The 22,546-nt window shown below is 39.9% G+C and overlaps 1 protein-coding gene across 2 annotated transcripts in view; it reads right to left on the minus strand.

Annotated features, from left to right (window-relative positions):
* ROR2 (receptor tyrosine kinase like orphan receptor 2) overlaps positions 1-22,546 on the minus strand; it is a 137,524-nt gene that overhangs the window by 39,989 nt on the left and 74,989 nt on the right. For both annotated transcript variants that reach the window (XM_018556684.1, XM_018556683.1), the window contains exon 2: positions 5,447-5,524. In XM_018556684.1, the coding sequence (XP_018412186.1) occupies positions 5,447-5,524 (78 nt within the window). The remainder of the gene's footprint in view (positions 1-5,446; positions 5,525-22,546) is intronic.

The raw sequence follows: 22,546 nt of genomic DNA on the forward strand, positions 1-22,546 counted from the left end.
TATATATAACATAAAATGCCATGGTTATAAAAAAAACATATATTTAGTATTATGACAGGACCATTGCCAGGCTGTGCATTAATTAGCTTTTTTAAACTGAAGCATTCTTACTCCCAAAGCTAACTTGTCCACCCAGTGAAAATGCTTTTAGTAATAAAGTGTTAAAATCACAAGTGAAAAATGTAGCAGCACATGATGTACCTGGCTGGCTTATTTTACAACTGATTTTTGCTCTGCAGTCAGCGAGCAAGGATGCTGACTGAGCTGTCTAACCATTAGAGGAGGAGGCTACAGATAACATATAATGGTATAAATATGGCTGAAGGATCAGCCGAAGCTACGGCTGGATCCTTCGCCACTTTTGTGAATAACGCTCTAAATAATATGGTTATATTTTCATTAAAGGTTCATTACATTATTTTGCAAACTAGTTTTAGCACATCAATGTGTATTGATATAGATTCCTGTAATCCTCTACACAATAGGACTATTTCTAGAAGAAAAAGAAATAGCAATAGGAGTCAACCAGGTTCTGCTGCATGCATATGGGCAGGTAAAAGAGGCCCTGTAATAGTATTTCAAATGGATATTAAGCTGTTTGCCTGGAGTTTAGCCTTAAAATGCATTTTCACTTTTGCAGCCAAATTGAGATAACACTTATTTTATATTTGTTACATGTCCCCATTCACAAATTGCTGCTTACATTTTTATGTACTTTTTACTTGCTTAAAAATCCTAACCAGCGTCCCCCCTATGTAATGTTAAAGGTGGGGCTGTGGGAAGTTATGTTTACTCTAATTAACCCTGTCTGTACTCTGCTGGCAGATCTCATTATCAGCTGTAAACTGCAATCGGAGCACATAACAAACATATATAGTTTTTTTCTCAAATTTCACTGCAAATGTGGAAATATACCATATCCATGTTACAGCTTTTTGCTGTGTTTATTTGGTTCGTTTTCAAAAAGAGAAACAACATTATTCCCAAGCAGGGTGAAAATGCCAACTGCAGGAGCAAGAAATCTCTTTCCAGAGCATAAACAAAATACTCCTGGAAAACTGTCTTGACTAATTACTTCCTTATCCAGCCATGTGCAGATCCAGACCACGGCACAGGGTCTGGTTTGTGGTCGGCACGTTAGACAGGTCTGTTAAAGGGGTAGACCGAAATAACAGGAATACAAAAAATATGTTAGACATCCAAGTAAACATAATTTGAAATAAAGAATTTACACTGATTATGCAATTTGGCCAGAACATTTAGAATTTAAATGTACTACATTTTCTCAGTATCATATAAAAGAAAACTAAAAAAAAGAGACACGAAGCAATATAGATAAAGAGAAAACATGCTCTTCTACAATTTCATCAGGAACACTCTAATGTGCGCTGAGCATCACTAGAGTAATGGCAAAAAGGTAACTTCCCATTACCTTCACAAACATGGAAATGTTAGGCTGCTGGTCTTCATAACAATCACCAAACTCACAAACCTGCCACAATCTTTTATTTTGAGGCATTTATATTGAAATGATTATTTCATTTTATGTGATAACAATAAAAGATTTTTGATCAGCTGCAATATCATTTCTTAATAACATTTGCAGATCTCTGCAACTAACGCCAGAATTTCAAAGCCTTAAAGGAGAACTATGAGGTGAGTAATTTACACTGATCCTCATAGTTAGAGCCGAAGTGTGACAATGAAACTGTCACAGGTCGGCTCAGTAGATCGGGAAGTGAGCGAACACATATCGTCGCTCGCTCACTTGCCGATCATCTCCCTGCAGAGATTCCCCTCCCTTCTCCGATCCTCCAGCGCTGACTGGATGAACGGATGGGGAGGGGGCGGGCACAGCTAGATAGGCAGAGCCTGCTGTCAGCCAGCTGGGTGGATCTTGACAGTATTGTCGGGATCCATCCCGGCTGCAGCTCTCTCAGGATATAGCGGAAAATAGCCCGCTATATACTGAGCTTTGGGTCACGGGAGGAGGTTAATATTTGTCCTCCCATAACCCTAAAGAGGACTATGTGATAAAAAGGTTACTCCATAGTTCTCATTTAAACACTTGGTATGTCTCAGATTATCACAGGAGAAAGCAAGGCCAAGAGTGGTTGGCCTTAACGCAAAACAAGACATATATGATCCATTTGGAAAGTGGCACCACCAGGCACAAAACAATGGTAAGTCATATTTTCACCACTGCGCCTGAAAAAATGTGATCTGGTTTATCTACATACTGTACTTCTTCAACTACCCAATAGTATGTTAAAAACCACCATAAAGATACTGTAAATCGACAAAATTTGTAAGGTTTATTAATCTTCGTGGCCAAGACAAAACCCTGTCTGGATCCTCCCACTCTGATGTGTTTCATTTCATCCAGGATTCAGGAGGGGTCTTGTCTTGACCATCTGGATCAATAAAGTATCTTGAGAACGCTGAAGATAAATGGTGTGTGGTTACATTTCCTAAAGGAGAACTATGGGGTTAGGGCTTTTCCCCATAGTTCTCCTAAGGGTAATGGAGGGACACAAACTAGCGTCCTCCCGTCACCCTAATCTCAGTATATCGCGAGCTACAGCTCACGGTATACTGAAACGTCGCAGCTGAAACGGATCCCGACAATTATGTCTGGATCCGCCCAGCTGCGTGAGTGACAGCTGGCTCTGCCAATCTAGAGGCAGAGCCAGCTGTACCTGCCCCCTCCCCCGTCCGTTCCGCCAGTCAGCGCTGGAGGATCGGAGCGGGGAGGGAGGAATCCCGTCCCTCCCCTGTCACGGCTCTCTGCCGAGACAGGATCGAGAAGTGAGCGAACGCCGGTATGTGTTCGCTCACTTCCCGATCTACTGAGCCGACCTGTGACAGTTTAATTGTCAAAGGTCAGCTAGAACTATGAGGTGAGTGAACAGCACTCACCTCATAGTTCTCCTTTAATGATGGCTTTGTATGTGGTAAGCAGAGATGGGCTCCATGGTTGAACCTGTGGAGGCAGGAACCAACAGGGGCATGTAAGCAATACCATTCCCTATTTGTGGAATACCCAATAACATGTATTTAAGATATTTGAAGCATTTCCAAAATAACAGAAATTCTGCTCCACTGAGTGGATACTCGATTAGCCTAGTGTATTTATAAAATGGTAAAAAGTGGTCCTTACCAGTTAGCTCTTTGCAGAGCATCAGTAAACCCCCAGCCACAGAGAAAGATCTCCAGACCAGATCTGAATGCATTTCTGGAAACGCTGGTATGTGCATCTTTGATGTGTTATTGATGTGTTCCGATGCATGTCTCAGCTGGATTTCTGTTGCGTTCCAGTGTGTTCTGATGCGGAAGCATGCATTTACGTGTGTTTTGGTGTATTCCAGACCAGAAAAATAGTGCATGCTGTACTTTTTTTAAACGAAATGGTGTGAACTAGCCTCACTTTTTATCATTGGAATAAACCGGTATGCGTTTTTGAACCAGACAAAAAACATTCTGAACAAGCCCTTAGAGAGCACAGGTTGCCTCCCCCTGGGTGGCCTTTGAAGTAATTTGCCTAATATGGAAATTGTATACTTCTTTATTAGGTGCTATTCTAATAAATGAAGTTGTGTGCACTATGAATACCTAGCCATGCGCAAGGTAATTTGAAAAAAAAAAACGGATTTGCCTTCAACATGCCTAGATGACTGAAACACAAGATCCCTTTATTCTTCCTATATGCCTTCTCTACTCTATTAGTAAATCACTTTCAAATAGTCTCGGCTTCCTGCTGAAGAGTACTGTACAGTGGCTGTGCTTCACTGTTTCTTTTTCTAAGAGCATACCTTTGAGTCAGGTCTCAATTCACAGAATAGAAAAGACATGGTATAAAAATACCCGACTTTATCTCAGCAGTCTTCAAGCAGGAATACGGATTACATTCCATTAGGTACCATAGAGGACCATAAGGGCAGCGTTTATCATTCTTTTTCTATACTATAACATTGATAATTCGGAAAGGCAAATAAGTAAAAAGTTACATGAAGAATTACTTTTAGGTAAATGCAAAAATATTATTGAAGTGCCTAGTAAAATACCAGTTGTTAATCTTTAAAGTGTACCTGCACTTTCAGTGCATTTAACCTTATTCTACTGTCAGTCTTATGATAACCTGTCACCATTCCCGTGTGATTTCGGCTGTGCCACAGAGCCACTTACCAAGGTCGTTCCCAAAGGAATTACTCATGCACACCACATTCTACATTTAAACCTATGGGGAGTTCATACTCCACTGGAGCACGAAGTACAAACATTCTATGTGTAAAATAAAGTAAAAGTTGAAATAAAAAGTGCATTTACACTGTAAAGGTAAACTACAGGTATTTGAGTAGGCACTTAGTTACTATTGTAGCATTTCCCTACATCACACAGAAATAATTATTGATGTGACTTTTTACTTGCTGCTCCAAATTTTTAAAGTCCCTATTCAAATTGAATAATGTTAAAAGAAACTCTACCATACACTTTATTTTGTTCTTTCTTTCTTTCAGTCTGTTAATGTAACTTCATTTTCACTTCTGTAAAGGGTAAGAACATGACGCTTATGGCCTCCGTTTACTAGATTCTCACTTTCATATTTGTGTGTTTACATTTTACAGTCTGCATTTACACTGTTCATGTAGGAAAAGCATTCCATGGTAAGTAGTGCGTGTAGAAACATATTTGGGGTTAGATGTTTGGTTTCAAAACTTTGTGGTTATGAGTGTTAAAAAGTTGGCCTGCATTCATCTGCATGTGAGTTAATGAAGCGGAGGCCTCACAGCTCTCAGTGTGGTTGGAATCCAATTGTTTTGGAAGCTGGGTTGCTCTCTGCCAGTAAGTGTAAAGTGTTCACAGACTGACTTTCTCTGCTACTGCTCTGACCATCTTGTTACTTTTATCACCAAGCAGGAGACAAATACAAAGAAATGTCACTGAAGAGTACTAATGAATCAGAGAAAAAAACACACAGGTAGCCATGATAATTCATTGGTATAATTCTTTCTGAATGTGGTATTGGCCCACAATTTCAGCCTTATGGATAGTCTATCGGAGGAGCATGACACCTTAATTTGACTTTGTATTGCGCTTAACAACTGTGCATGACAGAGAATTCTGGTTGGAATGTTTCACAACTAGAGACTTGGAGAAGCAGAAGAAGTCAGCTGGTGTTGGAACTTGCCAACAAATATTCAAAAACTGTGATATCAAACTTGGAAGGAGTTGGCCTATAATAAGGAATCACATGATGGTCCTCACCAGCTCCTTATCAGGCATATAAGAGAACAAACAAAACTGAAATCTTCAAAGACACTAGGGCACTGTACAAGCAGCCCTGTTGTTACAGTAAAACAATTCAGAGAGAAACATACTGTAAAAGAAGAGAATGGTTAAAACAGAAAAAGTCTAACATAGGAAAAAACACACGTGTTTGACTTACCACGTGGAGTTGGCACAAGCCGGTCATGACTATCCATTTGACCCAAAGGTTCATTTGAATCTGGCAAATCCATTTCACCTAAAATAAAAACAGCATGCCAATTAATTGAATGGCATTTTTTTTTTTAATTAGGGTTAATTCTTTCCTAGACACTTATATCTATTAATGCTTCTAAAAACTGACATTGACTAATCAATACAGTTTGTGTGGTCTTTTTAAACAGATTAAAGCCAAATTACATAACATTCAAACATAATATGGCGGAACAAGAGAAATCTACACGTGTGTGGCTAGCCTTACAGTAAGAGCATTGAAAATGTAAAATACTTTTACAAAGGAGCTAGCGCTACCCAACAGTAGATACTTCAGAAAGGTCTAGGTTTGTTTCTAAATGCGCAAAATATAGCTGGTGGTAACATTTATCAGAAATATCACTATATATTGTTAATCCAGGAAGTATTGTCTTTGGAAATAAGAAAGGAATTATATCAAACATTCTAATGTTTTTTAGTATTTTTCTGGATCAGCTGCGGGTTTAGCATTCTCAGGATGCAGATTATTTATTTATTTATTTATTGTCTTTGGTTAAACTCAATGTATGTCTTTTTTTAATCTATGTAATATAACTTAGTTATTAATACATAGCACACATGCTCTTCTGCCCTATTATAGCACGTGTTCAAAAAGCTCTTTACAACACTGTCACATTTAGTGACCTTTTAAAACATGCAGTGCTGATTGTAACCCTCAGCCTACCCCCACCTCTGGGCTCAAACGGACTACAAAGGATACACATCCAGACACAATGACATCAAGCAGAGAAGGGGAGTCACACAGTGATGTGACAGAGCTGCTCTAGGTAAATGACCCTGTACGTGTCTTCCATGAAATTGATGTATTTTAGCCATTTAATCACCGCTGTAACCTAACACCCCACAGACTGTGAGTACTGTTTTACAAAGCTGACCCTTAACACTGCAGAGGTTACAGTTACAAGAGGCCTTTGACATACCTATTGCTCAGACTTTCCTAGAAATGTCCCAGGCTGAAAGGAAAGTAATGCATGATAATAGCGAGAGTTCATTTACATCCATATAAAAACCCTGCACGGGGATCTGAATAAATGCAGATTTCATGCTGAGGACTTCTAACCATTATTGAGTTGTTGCACATTATCTGGATTGGAATGCCTGCTCAGCCTCATTAAAACCAATCCGGCCTGTTAAACATACGTCTATTCACATTCTAATTTCATTTTGTGCATCTACTAATTTCCGTATTACTATAGAGCCTTCAGGTTCACGATTTGCCATGGGCTAGGCCGCGGGGTTCTACTGTTACATAAAAACATTTGTAATCAATTTCAGGATTGCTTTCTTTGGCCAGCTACAAAATGTTTATTTTCACAATGTAATGGCACAGTACTTAGGAAAAATTTACTTGCTCCAGCATAACTACAATGGGCACATTGTGCACTCAGACGAATACTCATAAGTGCTGGTTTAAATATATATTCTGTGTACCCGTGGGTAGACACGCTAGAAAAAATTTTCTGCCTATAACTTAAAAACAATTGATGCATGCAAGGCAGAATTTAGTGAATGGTGGTGAATGGTGTAGTAATTACAGCATATCTAAAAATCTGATGGATGATTGGCAAAAATAAACAACTTTTCTATAAAGAGGTCATAATATATAATGATGCTCTCATTTAAGCAATGGACACATTTATGCAGCTCTCCTTGAAGAAAACTATTTAAGTACACTTGTTCATAGGAAAAAATTATAAACTTAAAGGATTACATAAAGTACAATTTTTTTCATTAGGCGGGCTTTTCGGAAAATCTCATCTAACCTCCGCCTGAACAGATCCATATTTACCTTAATAAACCGCCGCTCTTCAATACTTTGCCTCCTGGTGGCAAAAACTTCTATAGGCCTGTCAACTGATACAGAATTCGGTTTGTGGATGGGTCTATAGAAGTTCAAGGGGGGTGACTGCACAAGCATGGCCAGCCCTAAGAAAATGTTTGCTTCCAGGAGGTGAGCAACTGAAGAAGATGTAGCAGTGATATTAAAATAGGTACACCTCTATGGAAGAGGAGGCTGCTGTGATTTTACCCTGGGGGCTAAAGACAGAGGAGAGCTGCAATAAATTAGTTATTGTTGAAGGATACAAAGAACAAAAATGTAATATATTGTAGCTTGGTGGCTGCATTCATTTTCATTTTGCAGAATAAGAACATTTACAGAAAAAACCTGCTGAGGTTGCCAGAAATTAAGTGTCCTTGTCACTTCCTGTGAGTTGAACTGAAAGCGCAATGTTATATTTCTTCTGTAAACAAATAATTACACTCCTATGTAAGGCAGGTGAAGAAAGGAATACATGTTTGTAATCCAGCCTGGGGAAAACCATGACTCCCTCCACATGTACAGAGGAGGGGTGAGCATAACCACCATAGGACAAAAAAAAGCATTATTTGCAGGATTAAGAGGTGAAAATAAAGGAAACAAAAGCCTCAGAAAAAGAAACCAAAATGCAGTCACCTCATCTAAGTGCATAATTGTCTTTGGCTGTAGATACACTTAAAAACTGAACTCTGGGGCACATATACAACACAGGATTTACTTTTATTAATTCAAATATTTCTGTTTTTTTTTTACATAAAATTAATACAAGTACCTGAATTTATTCACCCATAATTATCTGCATAGAAGCATTCAGACTGGTAGAGAAAAGGACACTATTCTGAACCAATAAAACCTCTACTGCCTGATAAATTGCTGTCAGTAGTTAGCCATATACTGCTAGAGTCAGCAGGACCGAACTTGGAGCTCTGGGTGGCCCTGTTGGCACCATTCCATTCAATAAAAGTTGACTGAAAATCACCTTTTGTCAAGGAGGCAAGCCGAAGATTGTCCACAAAGTTTACTGTGGATGGCTGAATTGTGTGTTTTTTCCTGTTCAGCCCGCGAGGTGTATGGCCAACTTAACAGTCTGAATATGCTTTCAGGAATAACAGTTAGGTATCCCCCATATATACATAAAACATAACCCCTGCTTTTTTCTTTATGTACAATCATGTGTTCAATATCTTATCTCCTCTTCCTTCAAAGAAAAATGATCCCACCAGTGGCTTTACTACACAAGTCACTTTATCTTTATCTAGTTGACCCTGAAGTGCATTGACAATCCCCTGGCATAAATCTTCACTTAACAGAACACTTGAGCAGGGGTCATGTTATTCATTTCATCTCCTTCATGTGGCAATGTATGCAGCTGTCTCGCTGCCACAGTGCTAACACGATGCTTCCACAATAGACAAGCCAAGATAATTGCATCTATGCCTGTGATTAAACCCTCTTGGCATTCACAGAAATGTATTCAGGTCCTATCTATTCACTGCTCTTAATCCTACTTTAAGTCTTGCAATTCAGTTCCTCTTCAGTGCTTATTAAATTAGCCTTTTAATTAGCCTTTTTCTAAATACAGCTTGGAACCATCTCTTTCAAAGTGATTATTATTATTATTATTATTATCTGCCTCCAGATATACCAACACATACATTAGGACTATGAATCTGTCTTTTTTATTATATTATTTTTCGTTTTCATAAGATCTGCATTTTTTGGGGAAAATTACATAAAAACCCCCAAACAATTATATATATTCTCAGCAAAGGCCCTGGAGAATAAAATGGTGCAGCTGCAATTTTTTTTATCTCACACAATATTTGCACAACTGTGCAAAGATACACTAAAATGAATTTTAGGGCATACAAACACAATATAATATCCAATCTTTTGCTAACATATAAAAGATAAGGTTGCATCGATTAAATAGTTACCAAACATGTCAGGCCTTAAAAATGTGTGCGCCCCTGAAATGGCAAAAAACAACAGTACCCAAAATTGTCCATAGGTGACTTTAAAGCCTTTACAGGTCATCAATGTAGAGTTAACAGCTTCAACATTTACAACAATACCTAATATGTGTGGCACATTTGCTGTTTATGTACACATGCGTGTGTGCGTTGGGTGACGGGGTTGCTTTATTGCTATCACAAGGAGTTTAACTAGCCCCCAATGTGATAGCATTAGGCAGGTGAGAGGTACTCTTTATGAAGACATCAGGGGACTATGAAATATCTAATGTCTCCTCTGCCCTCCACTCCAGCCAAGCAAGCACAGACTATGCTTGATCAGCTGCTTACCTGGCATTTCAGCTGGAATTCTGACAGCCCTGAACCTGGAAATTCTCAGAGCTGAGCGCTTCCGGGTTCATTGATTGCAGAGCTCCTGCTTGCCATCTAGAGGAGCGGGAGAGCCTGGGAACTACAGTGGCACCTTCACGGTTCTGTAAAAGTAATTGGGCTGCTATAGAGCCACCTTGATCACTTGTACTGGATAGCTGGGAGCCAGCTGAAAAAAACAGCCTTGAGCTTGCTTTAACCCTTTGCGTTCAAGGCCTGTTTTAATATGTAGGTTTTATTTAAATTAAAATTGCTTTTTAAGGTTTTTTTTTAGAGTTGTTCCAACAGTTTTATTTTGTTCACAACGCTTTCCCGAACTTCCAGTCAGAGAGGGCGCATAGAAGGATCACCTAATACTCTGATCGGTACTAGATGTCCTATGATCCTTTGCACGCAATCACAAACCTTCTAACGCAGATCAGGCAACCACTTGTCAATAATGAGCTGGTGAACAGAACAGCCATTTTGTGAAGAAGTTGCCTGTCTGTTCCTGTTCATGCCTGCGCACAAGTCATCAATTTCTGCAGCTGCAGTCCTAGTCAGGAACATGTACATAGGGGTGGCTACACTGAGCTCCAAGAAGGCCCTGCAGGGGAACTTATGCACCCCATAGAAGAAAGTGTTCAGAAAGCATTCACATTTTAGATGTTGAATATGTTCTTCTGGAGGATATATTGTCCTAAAAAGAAGGATATGTAGCATTCCTTACAGCATGTTACAAACCTTGTGTAATGGGTTCAATAACACTAACGTACCAAATAGATTAAAAGGGCCTCCCTCAAATACTGGTGATTGTTATATATGTGTATATGTGATGTTTCTACCTGGTGCTCCAATCAGGTGAGAAGATTGATTCCTCATTCCAACTAACCCAAAGTACATTTTGACACACCAGAACATAGAGATGTTCAATTGTTACTTTTTAGAGATACCAGGATGTCCCCTTGACAACATTTTTAACAAAAACTGCATATAACACATGATGGTGTCAACTGGTACCTAAACAATCACATCATTGCCAACTTTTTCTTCGATATTTTCCTATTTTATAATTAGAATACCACTTGGAGCAATCATGCCCAATTAAATCTAAACCAATAAAGACTATATTCTTAGGAATTGCAGGCAAACCAGATGTTAAAACTTTACACCCTGTATTAGGAACAGAAATGCACAAAAAGAACACATGATTTCTGTAAAGCCCTTCTAATATTTTCTTCATAAAAATTAACTTTTTTGACCTTCTAAGAAAGTCCAGCCTTTAGTGCACCTTAGACAATAAGCCTAGTGTACACTTTGATTTAGCTGCCAAGTTGATTACTTTGGCTGTGAGAGAAACTGGCTACTTAGCTAGCTGAATCAAGTTCTTTCATTGCAATGTGGCCTTTCTTCCCCCCTCCTGTAGCCTCAGTATTCCTGGCAACTGATGGCACAGAGGTTTTGGCAGTTATGTCAAAGTGGTAACCAGCTTACAAAGCTAAAGGCAGATCCATATGATCATTTACTCTGTTATGGTTAATTTGATGCAACATTGCGTGCTGTTTTAACATTACATCCCACTTTTTTATCCTGTTTATATTAATTTTGAAACTGTTTAGAGGATGACCTTTGTTAAAAATTACAATTTCCCTTAAAGCCCAACTAAAGGCAAACTAAAAGTTTTCCCTTGCAATGTGGCTGCCCATGCACTGCAAGGGTTAACTGCTCATTTATGCCTAGGGGACAATAACAATCTGTTCTACCTACCTGATCCCTGCAAGTCAGCACACTCTACTCCCATTCTGCTCCAGCTGTGGATTGTCCCTTAGCGTCCACATATACAATGTAGGGCTATGGAGCCTGCATTGTACCTGATGATGTCAGCGGTCCTTAGACCCCTGGAGCAAAGGAGAGAAGAGGCTGTGGGGAAGCAGGTAAGTAAAACAACTGTTTCCTTCACACATCAAAGTGATCTGTAGACCCAGAAATAAACCAAAAATTAAATGAAAGTCTTAACTTTTCCTGTAACCTTCGAACTTGGCCCTGTCCCCTGCCTATTTGTATTTTAAGGTGATGGAAGACCTCTTTGACAATTAGGGAGGCTTGGGGGTGGGAGGGAAGAAGCCAAGCTCGACAACAGAAAAGTTGAGGTTTCAACTTAAATTTAGCAGCCTTTATCTATGGCACTAATCACTTTGATATGCAGTTTTCACTGAAGATAACCTCTGCTAATGCATTTTTTCCTCATGTATTTAATGTGAATTGCCCAGGTTTGGGAAAGTTAATCAAGACACACATTGTAAACTGTCACAAAGAAAGGAGGTACATAATTATAGGTTATGTGTACTTAGGACTGTTTTGTGTGCCTTTTTGTGTTGCCACATTGTTTTATATGTTCTAGTCTCATTTCCTGATATTTTTTCCTTAAGACACTGCAACAAGGAGCTGTTTGCAATTTTCTAAAATGCTGCCACCCTAGGTTTTAGCCTATTTAGTGTCTCAGCAAAACCAGCTCTCACTAAGTACTGTTTATAGATAATGCCAATGTGGTCACCCTGTTGCTCATTTGTAACATCACTATTTAGTTTATTTAAAATCCTGCCAACTTTTTTCAGAGGTACAATTGCTGTTTTGTATGCCATTATTTATATAGCTTTACTTTTTCGTTCAATGCACAGTATATATTACATTGCCCAACAATTCACCTCTGTCAGCCTCCTGATCCCTTATGTACACAGTTCACATTGTTTAGTTAATCTGCTAAATGCCACAAATTCTTGCTCCAAAAACAACAGTTCTCCTTCACTCAAACTCTATTTGTTCTCTATGGCGAGAACAACTTTTTGTTAGATTTGCTGATGAAATGATGGAAGCCAGGAAGACACAGAGTTGGAACTCTATGCAAAGGTCTATTCTATAGACACAAGGACTGAGCAGAATTATTTACAAAAAAATGGAGCTAAAGTGTGATTTTTTTTTATCCCTGCAGACAATTTCATGTACTCACAGAATCTGACTGCTCTTTACCTATATCATTCATTTGTTTACAGCCCTGATATATTCTGCATTGTGTTATAGAATGCTTTAAACCAGTGGTTCTCAACCTGTGTAACCACAGGACCCACATTTGTCCTCGATCATTAAGTTGCAACCCAAGTCGCACTACAATGGAACGCACAGCAGTGTGGGCTGCCGTGCTGTGATGGAACTCCACCCATACGTGCATTGCTGTTACAGCTCCCATGCACTCCCTGTAGAGGTGCTGGGAGCCAGAATGTGACATCACTCCAGTCCAGGCACCTCTATAGGAAATGCGAGGGAGCTATAAGCATTTCACGTATGGATGGAGCTTCTTCGCGGCCATACCCCCAGCCCACCCCACTTCAAGTTAACACTCGGAGCCGGCTGCTCAGTGTAAGAATGGCTGCTCAGTGTAAGAATAGACAGTGCTGTGCTAGGGGGAGGCTGGCAAGCCTCTCACCTAGAAAAGTAGAAGGCATGTGGCGACCCACTGAACACGCGGTCGCGACCCACTTTTGGGTCACGACCCACCAGTTGAGAACCAAGGCTTTAAACGATTCTCAGTCCCTACCTTCAACAGAGCTTACAGTCTAATGTCTGCACTATTAGTAATGTAGACTTGCCTAAATAAACACTGTTTGAATAATGCCAAAAATAATGCTGAGAATTTAATATGAACATTGTGTAGAACTATGTAAAGTGAACTCAGTACAACTAACTTGCAATTTTTCAAATATAGAAAATGTTTACAATCTTCTATATAATTTATTTGCAGATAAGATGTACGTAATTTATGATGTGGGGGATTTTTTTTAATTTTGGATAGTGAGCAAGAGTCAGATCCTTTGTCAGGTGTTTACTCTTGTTCTCACATTCAAAAGATTTCCCCTCACCTATTATCCTGGTCACCGAATATAGACTATCCCAAGAAATAGAGTGGGGATAGGTTACAGCCTCTACCAGGGATATTCTACTTTACTCCCTTTCTTAACCCTTTCATTCTAAAACTACAAGAGCTTAGCTAGACTTCTGTGTTATGTATATTTTAATAAATAATAAATATTTAAATCAATATATGTCATTAATTATCAATAGTCTTACATTTTATTAAAAGGAGATCAGACTGGTTATAGAAGACAATAACCCATCATTTTAAGCCAATCTTCAAAAAAACATGGTGAAATTAGATTTTTCACTTACTCAGGAACAGCAGTATCCAAAGATATTTGATACTGATTCCAAAGTTGGCACTGAAAGCGTGCTCATAATTGTACCTTCATCAATGTTAGAATATATTTATAGCACATTGTTTCAGGTGTAAGTGTTTCTTCAGACAACACGCAAGCCCTGCCAGTGTTGAACACACGGTTTGTTATGACGTGCACAGTGCTTTGCACCTATGTTTTAGAGCACTTAAACTGATGAAGAATTTAGATATCGAGTTAAACAGTGTAAATATTAGAAATGACACGGAGGTGGTGAAAATGTCAGTTGTGATGTGCATTTTTCAATTAAACATCTGCAGCTGACAAAAAGAATAATGAAGTACCTAGACTACACTGCTAGTTGCAAATTTCCACTCTAATATAACGTCTTTGCTTCACATTGAGGTTTGTTGAGAAACTTAGCTGACCACAATTAATTAATAGCATTTCCACACATCTGCTTCTTAACTGTTCTGTGATCATAGAAGATAACCTCAGGTCAGCACATTTGGTAGAAATGTCAGCATATTTAACCAATCATAATCTATGTTCTACAGACTTTTAATATTGATATCATTAATACTTTAATGGCATAACTCTGTTATATGCAAGTTAATGATAAAATCCCATGTAAATGGGAGACTAACAAATGTTATAAATAAACACAGACCTTCTGTAGGAGGTAATGTTTACACCCCTCTATCACTGAAGGGAAGTATCTGTATATAGTTTCTGCTAATGCCTTCATCAGGAGAGCAGCTGCTTGTAATTATAACTCATGACATGTCATTGTTTATATGGAAAAAGATCTAATGTGTCTGATTTCTTTGGAAAGGGAATCAGGGTGACAGTTCCAATGCAGGTGTACATACTTATCTTGTCCTAGGGGGCAGGTGGCACCAGTGGTGGTCCACTGAGGTAGCATGAAATGTTTTCTTGAACATATTTTGTACAGCTGAGTGCATAAAGTACCAGAAATGAGACAAAAAGAGAGAGGAAAAATACCAGAGGTTGCGTAAGGTTGTTGGGACAAAAATGAATACATCTATGTTACTGCTCCACAGAAGAGGTGGGATATGTATGTACCCACAGGAGATAACCCAAGGAGACTCCCTAAAGTTTAGTGGAACAGGTCGAAACTAAGAGAAAATATCATAGGAGATGGATCAGTAAGTTCTTTGGGAACTGATTCAAGGAAACTGATTGTAATCAACACAAAACATAAACATTCAATAGCACCATGTGCCAGACTTCTACCGCTAATTTCGTCTGTTTGACAATCCGCCTAAGGAAAGTGTAGCTTAACACAAGGAGTGACAAAATATACTGCAACTCAGGAGTCAATAATATCAATCTTGTAGTCAACAAAAACCTAATGACTGGGGGTCACCTTGTTCTATCAGTCATAAGGCCAATAGCTCAAAGCAGAAGTAATTTTATTGGCTAAATATGTAGCCCCCATTGTTTAACAGAGTACAGCGGGAACAAGGCCAGTATCAGGTTCCAATGGTATCTCCTTCATCGTGTTGAGCATTAAGAACCAGTTCTTTTATATAAGAGTACAACACACAGAGACACTATAGTCAGTAGTTAAACTTCTGGCTGCTATGGGCACTCATCTGTTGCACAAATTGGCAATTCTTGAATTTTTTTATTAAGAAGGCTGAAAGATTTAAACATGAATGGGCACCTTAACAGTGTTAGGTGAATTGGGGTTGTTTTGTCTCATAAAATATAGGTTTTCTAGAGTAACTAGTAAACCGGATTCCGAAAACCCACATGCCAAATTAAGCATTACTTATCGGTAATCAGGATAACTATAATAGACTTTTGTATGCCTGTCTGTCTAAAGGTGGTTTAAAAAGATAAAGTTACAGTAAACTAATCTCATATCAAAAGTATTACTCAGCAGACTCCTCTGATTTTTGAACTATAATCTTTTATTTGATCATGTTTAATGTAAACAGCAATGCTTCATTTGAAACGAAAGCACTTGTTTAAACAAGCTAAATCCACCCTATCTGCTAAAAGAACATCCTTGTATCACTGTGGGTTGAAAAAAGATGTAACAGAGTTTTGCCTCAATGCCAGAACTGCAGAGCAGCTGACTCCTCGTCTAATAATCATACCTTATACTTTTTTTGCAACTTACTGAACTGTTTCACTATAGTACTACATTTTGTAACTTCCACCTTGAGCTATTTGGGGCTTAACAAAAATAGTAATAACATATTTTAACCTCTGTCAACCTCCATAATAACATGTCACATATGGATGGTATTAATAAGGCATACAAAGAACAACTTCCATGCTAATATACTGCATATGGCAATAATACAAAATACAAAGAAAAGTTTAATTCTCAAAATGAAGCTAGTTACAGTTCTCACTTGCAAACCTGTCTAACCAGGACCTAGACTTTTACATACCAAACATCTGTTTCTGATGGCTATAAAAAAACACAGTGTATTTAAAGTATGTATATTTAAGTTCATATGTTGATTTGTAGGAGTGCTAAAACTCTTTTAGGTAAAGTGCTAGCAGAGAAGGTCTGCCACCTCATAAATAAAAGCACTTAGAAGGCAAGAATTACTCAACCCTACACAAACTTAAGATTTCCCCTACCCCCAAATTAATACTGTAATAGCAAACAAATCATTTAGTCTAGAATGCATTATCAGGGGCCTATTTAAAGAACATTAAACTAATTAATTGGTTATGCCAGGGCAATGGAACGTTTCAATAAAGCCACCTCATCATCAACACAATGTCACAAGAGAAACTTTGTAGCTTACTTTGGCTTAAGTACCTTGGAATCATGATAAATGGTACGTGCACAAGAAAGCTTGAAGGAAAACGTCTGTTATTAAAAGTGAAGAAAGGCCAACCCTTTTTTGGCTTTACTTCTCTTTTGGATCATGGAAGTACATTTACCTAAGTATTCCTGAGACCCAAAGTCAGCAGATAGTGGGCTAATGCCACTCCACAGCCGGGAAGGATCCCAACAATATTGTTAGGGTCCAACCCGGCTGCCTGAAGGCTAGCTCTGCCAATCCCTGAGCCAGCTGTGCCCGCCCCCCTCCCCTGTCTGTCCCTCCAATGAGTACTGAAGAAACAGAAAGGGGTGGGTGGAATCCCTGCAGTGAACAGTGACTAACTGTCACTGCTCTCTGCATACAGGTGACCGTGAGCTGAGTGATCAGCGGTTAGCTCTTGGTCTTAAAACTGGCATGTTGCAGCTGCAGTGACCTACACCGGCTCTACACTGCTGGGGAAGAAGTCCAATTTGTGTGAAAACCATGTCTCCCTCCATAGATGCAGTGCAAAAAAAGCATAGACATGTAGGGACCGAAAAATATGAAAAAGATAAAAATAAAGAAAAAAATACTGAAACAAAAACGACTCTAAGAACTGGTAAGCTGCATTATATTCAATTTGTTTTTGGGTTTAGATACACTTTAACATAGTAGGAGTGCTCTTTGGCCAATAGAGTTCAAATGTGAAGAATGAAGTGCTCAAACAGTAACCCTTTCTATCAAATCTACTACTCTTCATGGAGTTCTCCAAGTCTTTCAAACACATGCTTATTTTAAAAAATGTCTATATGCATTCAATATGCACATGTGAAAGATAGTTTGTGTTGATTAGTGTCGCCATGTTTACCCCCTTTGCGTATTTGTATGCAAATGTACATACACATTTAGTGTATGGTTTTATTTAGGTATTAGATGGATTATCTCTGAGTGGGGGGATCAGTACTGGTTTGTTAAATGTTAAAGAAGAACTCCAGGACTTCTTAAAACTAACCCTACCCCCGCACTACCCGATCCTCAGTCCTGCACCAGTGACGGCTCACCGCTCTCCCCATTTCGCCCTGGCTGTGCTATGGCCCTCGTCATCCTCACATCTAATGCACTACATTAGACGTGATAGTGTCATGGCTCCTAAGACTGCTGGAGCCTAGGGGATAAAAGGCTGTAGGGACCGGCCTAGTAGCCAGGCAGAACTGAGGATTGGATATTTCTTCTTTAATTTTGCCTCCTAGACAATATGAGCAGTTAACCCTTGCAGTGCAGGGGTACCCCCACCCCAAGGGTTACTTTTTAGAAATTCCGGCGTTCAGATACAAGCAATTATGAAAGTATTATTACACTCTTAAACTTTGTTTTGAATAATGAAATCAGATCAAACAAATATAAATTACCCAGTAAAGTTTTAATTTGTCCAAACATAGTCATCATGTTTCTGAACAGTTGGCTCCAACTCTCTCCACTTCCCTAAACCTCCACTTAAGTACAAGATCACAAGGTACTAAGCAGTCTCCATCAGCCATCCATCTACTATTGCTGAGAGGAGAGCAGAGGAGTAGCTTGCCATGCTATGCCTGTGTGTCTGTAGAGACACACAGCTAACTAGCACACAAAAGTGTGGCTCTATAGGATCCTGCAAGGGAAAGGAACCACCCTAAAACAGGATATCAGGGCCAGTGCTCAGAAGACCAACTGATTCTTCCGGAAATGTTTAAAGGAGAACTATGAGGTGAGTGCTTTTCACTCACCTCATAGTTCTAGCCGACCTGTGACAATGAGACTGTCACAGGTTGGCTCAGTAGATCGAGAAGTGAGCGAACAGATACCGGCGTTCGCTCGCCTCTCGATCCTGTCACGGCCTCTGCAGTGTACGTCGCCAGCCGACTGTCGGCTTTACAACAGAAGCGATTCTGGCGACTTAAATGTCGCCAGATCGCTTCTGTGTCCCGTAGAAGGGGCCACCCCTGCCGGACACGGCCGCCGTGCTTCCCGGCGGGGAGCTGGGGAGGAGATCGACAAACTTCCGTTCAACGATCCCCTCCCCGTTCTATGGGACCAGGAGCGATGCAGATTGCATCACTTCCGGTCCCTGGGCTGTCTGCACTTCAATAGCTTATTTCCAGTGTAAAGGTGACACTGGGGGTCTTTTGGACCCCCAACATCACCTTAAAGAGTACTTGTCACCACCATCTGCTATCACATGGGGGGGCTTGTAAGCCCCCCTATGTGATAGCAGTCGAAGTAAAGTTAAAAAAAAAAAAGTTTTTTGAATTAAAATTAAATTTAAAAAAATCTAATAATAATAAAAAAACGTAAAAGTCCCCCACCCCCGTGAGCACGCGTGTCGCCACGTAAACACGCGTCGGGTGCGCCTTCCTATGAAAACGATGGACACGCTACGAACGCGCAAAATCGCAAAAAAACACCACATGCGAAATTGGTCATAGGCAACGCTTTAAAAGATTTTACCGCTCATCAGTTTAGTGTTATCAGTGATTGATGGCCCTAAAATGATTGCTGTCATTGCGACGTTCGCGGCGATATGTAACACGTGCAGAATAATTTTAGCAATCGCCGTTTTTGCGTGTAGGCGCCACTAACGCATTTTTGCGCATCTATGTGGGGGTGGGGGACTTTAAAAAAAATTGTGTGTTTTTTTGTTTGTTTTGTGTGTGTAGATTTTTATTTATTTTGTGGGAATTTTTTTTTTAACTTTTTTTACATTTAACTTTATTGTTATCACATAGGGTGCTCCTATGTGATAACAAATTACAGTTACGGGTCCCCTTTATGGAGACATCAGGGGTGTCCAAGACCCCTAATGTCACCTAGGGACCCCCAGAGAAGCACAGATCTGCTTCATCAGCTTCTCTCACTCTCTGTCACCGGAGAGTGACAGAGGAATGCGGAAGTGATGTAACATACATCACTTCCTGCATTTAGAGACCAGGGAGGAGAGCATACAGGAGGCTCCCGTCCGGCCCTCTTTCAACAATCGGCGGGCGGGAGGTGGTTAACAAACCAAGCTGTCCAGCAAAAGTGTAAGTTAGAGGCCTGAGACAAACCGTTTAACACTGACAGGTGTGCTTACAATGGTCAGTATTTATTCATTTATTTAAAACTTTTATCTCAAAAGGAAAAAAAACAGTGTTGCTGCAACTGCTTAAAAAGTGGAGTTCAGATTTAATTTGCTAGTCAAGTCCACCTAAATCTTCCAGTCTATCTAACACTACCCTATCCACAGACTGACAACAGTGCAGGAAGTCCTGGAGCAAAAGGCAAAAGAATAGGCGAAAGGACGGCATGACAGGGTGGGCAGGCAGTCAGGTAGAGAAAGGGTTAAGTTAGCCTAAGGAAGGTGCTCGGGTGTCACTTACCGTGACAATGTTGTCCCTGAGTCGGTGGGTTGCGGCTAGGGGCCAGTGGTTTAAGGGGGTAAGCAGAGATCTTCGGTGGTTGAGTAAGTGGTGCCTGCGCAGACCTCACGCCAAAGAATAGGTTACAGAGAAATTGTTGTTTATGGTGATAATTAATGTTTGAACGGAAATTATATATTTAAAGATATTTTATAATAAACGGCTGCTACAGCCATTTTATATCCAACCTGGTGTGGTCCATTATTTAAGGTGGGCATGGGTCATGGAGGGGTTAAGGGTTGTAGTCAGCAGTGGGTGGTTGGGTCATAGGACGGCTGTGCCTTACCCTGTCATGTCCAAGGCTGGCTCAGTTGCTCCTCCATAGAGTGGAGTAGAATTTGCCAATTTAAACTCTGACGTCAAAGAACTGGAATTATCATACCACTTAATTCCAGAAATAAAGTTAATTTATCAAACTCAGATTTGTACATACTAACATACAGTACACAGTAAAGACCTGCAGGCCAGACACAGAAAAAAATTATATACTTTTTGAATAGGGATTCATTACCACAGAAAAAAAGAAATCCACAAATCCCTCAAGTCGTTCATAAAGGGTCAGAACATGTTTTCATTTAATTTGCCCCTCTCAAATATAATAATAACACATGGAAAGACACATCACTGATGCATAGACACCTCTTTATTTTTCTATTTTTCCCAATATGGTGCTCTACTTAAGCTCAGAGATTGTAAAGGCACATTACCACCAAATTCGCTTTTTGGCAGTGGGACAAAATATACATATAAAAAGCTACCTTCCATCACTTGCACATTTCAGTCTTCTAAGAACTACAAATTCCAGATGTCAGTACACTGACAATTTAGTTTTGAAAGAACCTACGCTTAGTTAAATGCTTTAAACACTGACTCGCTGAACAATCAAGTTTACAGTAGCTTTTTATATTTGTTAATATCCACTATCAAAAAAAATATACAGCTAGTAGAAGTTGATAACAAGTCCTCTTAATTCCTCTATCAGGACATGTCAGTTCAGGGATTGCGTTTTTTAAGTGGATCTCCAGCCAAAACTGTCAGATATGTATAGTTCTCCGAGTCTTACTTCCTGTCCCAGTGACACCACTTGGGTCACAGACAACAAGGAAAATGTGATAGAGAGTCTAGCCCTCCAACATCTAACATAAAGTGGCACTCAGGAATTAAACCTTAAAAATGCATTCAAGTACCTTAACTATTAATTAAAAGAGAACTATGGGGTAACCTTTTTATCCCATATTTCTCTTAAAGGTCACGGGAGGCCATATTCTAACGTCCTCCTGTGACCCAAAGCTCAGTATATAGCGAGCTATTGCTCACTATATACAGAGGTCGCCAGCTGCTTGAGTGACAGCGGGCTCTGTCTATCTAGAGGCAGAGCCAGCTGTGCCTGCTCCCTCCCCGTCGTCCGTTCCTCCATTGAGAGCTGGAGGATCGGAGAAGGGGGGGAACCCCTGCAGGGAGCGGTGACTGACAGTCACCGCTCTCTGCAGGGAGATGATTGAGAAGTGAGCAAGTGACGATATGCATTTGCTCACTTCCTGATCTATAGAGCCGACGTGTGACAGTCTCATTGTCACAGGTCGGCTCGAGCTATGAGGTTGAATGAAAATCCCTCACCTCATAGTTCTCCTTTAATAATATACAGAGGTCGCCAGCTGCTTGAGTGACAGCGGGCTCTGTCTATCTAGAGGCAGAGCCAGCTGTGCCTGCTCCCTCCCCGTCGTCCGTTCCTCCATTGAGAGCTGGAGGATCGGAGAAGGGGGGGAACCCCTGCAGGGAGCGGTGACTGACAGTCACCGCTCTCTGCAGGGAGATGATTGAGAAGTGAGCAAGTGACGATATGCATTTGCTCACTTCCTGATCTATAGAGCCGACGTGTGACAGTCTCATTGTCACAGGTCGGCTCGAGCTATGAGGTTGAATGAAAATCCCTCACCTCATAGTTCTCCTTTAATAAAAATGTATATTATTTGTGTATCACTCGGCTGTAGATCCTCAAATCATCTCTGAATTCATGCTGACACTGTCCTTCCTTCTGGAGGGGGGCTACTTCTGTTCCACAAAAGCCACCACAGCAAGCTCACCCCCGGGATGGACTACAATCTCAATACAAATTATTAAACTGAAAAGTCATTATTATTTGTGCCACACAAATGATTTCACTATAACCTAGGTTTATTAGAGTTTAATGTCAGACCTTGTGCTCTGTGAGTGTTTTGTTATGTGGAATGTGTGAAAAACAGGCACTCCTGAAAAATGTACATCTTGGATAGCTGGATTTTTTATCATTACAAGTGTCCAGAGTATAACTGATCCACAGTCCAAATAGAGCGGAGTTATTTTTTTAACCAGTAATGTAATATTATGTTAAAGAAAAAAAGAAAAACTATACCTAAAACACACAGTATACATATAT

The sequence above is a fragment of the Nanorana parkeri genome, unplaced genomic scaffold (assembly GCF_000935625.1).
Source record: "Nanorana parkeri isolate BGI_ZX_2015 unplaced genomic scaffold, ASM93562v1 scaffold246, whole genome shotgun sequence".
NCBI lineage: Eukaryota > Metazoa > Chordata > Amphibia > Anura > Dicroglossidae > Nanorana > Nanorana parkeri.